The sequence below is a fragment of the Gekko japonicus genome, unplaced genomic scaffold, assembly GCF_001447785.1.
Source record: "Gekko japonicus isolate JY-2015 unplaced genomic scaffold, Gekko_japonicus_V1.1 scaffold316, whole genome shotgun sequence".
In the NCBI taxonomy this organism is placed as follows: Eukaryota; Metazoa; Chordata; class Lepidosauria; order Squamata; family Gekkonidae; genus Gekko; species Gekko japonicus.
Genome location: NW_015169784.1, coordinates 33871 through 37379, shown reverse-complemented (window position 1 = coordinate 37379; position 3509 = coordinate 33871). Strand labels below are relative to the sequence as shown.

The following is a 3509-nucleotide window of genomic DNA, read 5'->3' as shown; positions in this document are numbered from 1 at the left end:
CGCCCTTCACTAGCCAAAGGTGTCCCAGAGCGGCTTACAAACTCCTTTCCCTTCCCCTCCCCACAACAGAGACCCTGTGAGGTAGGTGGGGCTGAGAGAGCTCTGACAGAAACTGCTCGTTGTTCAAGAACAGCTCTTATCAGAACTACGGCTTGCCCAAGGTCATCCAGCCAGGTGCAAGCGGAGGAGTGGGGAATCAAACCCGGTTCTCCCAGATTAGAGTCAGCGCACTGAACCACTACACCAAACTGGCTCTCTTAGGTAGAGTAGCAACCACAAACAACAGGCCTGGACCTGGATGGCCCAGGCTAATCTGGTCTCATTGCTCCCTCTAAGCTGAGTGAATGTGAGCCAGCTCACAGTTTTTTTAGCCTCCGGCTCACACATTATTATTTTTTTGGTCTCCGCTCAGGAAGGACGGGGCTCCAGAGCAAACTGATCTGCGCAGCAGCCAAACCGCTCGCTCACCACTTGAATGCCAGTAGCTCACAAAGTAGGATTTTTGCTCAAGACTCCGCAGCTTAGAGGGAGCGCTGGTTTCCATTTGACTTGTTCTTTAAAAACAAACAAACAAGGTTCTAGCCCTCATGGTTCTGGAGAGCCACTTGGAAATGTCTGGGAAGTGGAACTCTCAGTTAAAGAGGATTTCCAGCACAGATGCCAATATGCCCAACTGGTATTTTTATTTATTTATTTTACTTGATTTATACCCCGCCTTCCTCTCCAACCTAGCAGTTCGAAAGCAAGAAATTGCAAGTAGATAAATAGGTACCACTTCGGTGGGAAGGTAACAGCGTTCCGTGCGCCTCGGTGTTTAGTCATGCCGGCCACATGACCACAGAAACGTCTTCGGACAGCGCTGGCTCTTCGGCTTTGAAACGGAGATGAGCACTGCAACCTTAGAGTTGGATTTGACTGGCTTTCGAGCAAGGGAACCTTTACCTTTTTTAAGTCCACTGAAGGCAATGAACTGAGAAGGTATAACGCTGCTCAGGATGGAATTGTTAGTCCAAACGGACACGACACAGAGAGAGAAGACCTGTCCTGGGCGTATTCTGATTCACTGAGCGACAGAAGCAGTTCTTGTACATGTTCAAATTTATAAAATAAACCTTGTTTAGAACTTGCGACTCAGTTACTTGATACGGAAGACAGCATTTTGGAACTGACAGGGGGAGGAGGCGAGAACGACTTGGCCCAAGGGTGAAGAAGGTAGGGAGGGATATACTTTTGCCTGGGGGAATGCGCCAGAACAGAAATCCGGAACCACTTCAACAACTATGCCCACGCCTCAGATCTGACCACACTGCACCCCCAAGGGACAGCCAAGATGGCTGACACTTGGATGGCCCCTCAACAACCCTAGCAGCTGCCTATCCTCACCAATCTCTGGCACCAACCATAAGGAGGCTCCTGAATCTTTACTAATTGTGTTGAAGAAGTCCTGCAGTGGTGGCGAACCTATGGCACTCAGAGCCCTCTCTGTGGGCATGGGCGACATCGCCCCAGCCAGGCCCAGACCATCATTAAAGTGTCTAATTCTCTGCCAAATAATTTTAAGTAAATGAAAGCCTTTGGGATTGCTTTCCTTACTTTGTTTGGATCATCTTATGTTAATGTACGAGTTGTTTTTTTTCTAAAGTACAACCTCGGTATTCAGGTTAAATTGCCATGTTGGCACTTTGCGATAAATAAGTGGGTTTTGGGTCACAGTTTGGGCACGCGGTCTCTAAAAGGTTCGCCATTGCTAATGAGTTCCTGTTGGGCGTGGCCAACTCAGGAGCCAGCCGGAACTCCGTTCCTGTGCGTTCCTGCCCAAAAATAGCCCTGGTGGACTCTACATCGTTATACCCTGCCAAGGACCTTCCCATCCCCAAACCCTGCCCTCCCCAGGCTCCACCCCCCAAATTTCCCAACCCAGAGCGGGCAAACCCCACATTCTGCCTCTTCTCCTCCCCACCACCTTGTTCCCCTTAAGCTTTGAACACCCTAAAGTGCTACAAAAGTGCCAAGTACTAAGCAGCAACTGCCAAATCTCCTCTTTCTTAAGCATCAGTTAAGGATACAAGAGGGTCTCTCCTGTTTTGCTAACAGACCCTCTATTAACATTTCCAGCTTTCCAGGATCCCGTTCTTGGTTACCATTTAAGAAGCCCAGGCCCGTTTCCTCTCACCTGGAAGTCCTCCTCTCGGATGCGCTTCCCCTTGGGATGAGGCACCTCCGTGAAAAGCCGCAAGGTGACGCTGAGGATGGCATGCTCGGTCATCATGTTAGGCCACACACCCCTAATGTAGCCAATCCTAATGAGTTTCTGCTGTTGGGTGTGGCCTATTATGCTAATTAGTTCCTGGTGGGCGTGGCCAACTCGGGAGCCAGCCAGAACTCCGTTCCTGTGCGTTCCTGCCCAAAAATAGCCCTGGATACAAGAGGGTCTCTCCTCTTCTGCAAACAGACTCTCTATTAACATTTCCAGCTTTCCAGGATCCCGTTCTTGGTTACCATTTAAGAAGCCCAGGCCCGTTTCCTCTCACCTGGAAGTCCTCCTCTCGGATGCGCTTCCCCTTGGGATGAGGCACCTCCGTGAAAAGCCGCAAGGTGACGCTGAGGATGGCATCCTCGGTCATGTCTTGGTGTGTGACGGAGCCCCAGGCAAAAGTCATGGGGCGGGACCAGAAGTTGGGGAAGAATCCATAGACTCCTTGCAGCGGGAAACGCAACAACATCAAGGTCCACAAGAGGCTCCAGAAGCTGCCCAGGGTATGGCCCATATTGGATACATTTATCTGCACAGGGAACAAAGTGGGAATTGGAACCGGCAGCCACTTACAGTTCAGCAGTGCTGTAGCACAGACGTCTGTCAAAGAGGCTCCGTTCCAAGTTCTTCTGGCACGGGTCTACCTTATCTATGCCCATCAGGCACGCCATGCACCCAAGCGCAGAAAGAACAGTGTGACCAGTGGTATATTCCTGCATTAACCTCGTTGGGGAAAGAACAGATTGCTGGGATACAAGAGGCATATGGTAACTATTCCTGAAACAATCTTGGGCAAGCGCACGCATACACACAGCCCTTTCATCCTAGATCTGACCTGGATAGCCCAGGCTAGCCCGATCCTGTCAGAACTTGGAAGCTAAGCAGGGTCAGACTCGGCTAGAATTTGGAAGGGCGACCTCCAAGGGATACCAGGGCCGTAACACAGAGACAGGCAATGGCAAACCACCTCTGAAAGTCTCCTGCCTTAAAAAAACAGTCTAGTTCGCCACCTAGTAAGGCATAACACTGGCTGCAAGGCAATCTTAGGATCTCCTGGCTATTCTACTCCCAATGTCATACGATAATTATTAATTATTATTACCCTAGATATCTGTGAAGCTACATATGAGAAGGAATCAGGGAGCAGAACACATTGTACTACATCATTGCAGGGGGGAGACGCCATTCTGGAAGGTTCGCTGATAAAAAATACTATCGGCAAAGAAGCAAAAGAAAGGCCCTCTTTGTTTTGCTT

At 49.8% G+C, this 3509-nt stretch overlaps 1 protein-coding gene across 1 annotated transcript in view; it reads right to left on the bottom strand.

Annotated features, from left to right (window-relative positions):
• Positions 1–2768, bottom strand: part of LOC107115234 (von Willebrand factor A domain-containing protein 7-like) — a 35008-nt gene extending 32240 nt beyond the window's left edge. The window contains exon 1 of the mRNA XM_015416892.1: positions 2532–2768. Within this exon, the coding sequence (XP_015272378.1) occupies positions 2532–2768 (237 nt within the window). The remainder of the gene's footprint in view (positions 1–2531) is intronic.
• Positions 2769–3509: the final 741 nt, after the last annotated feature.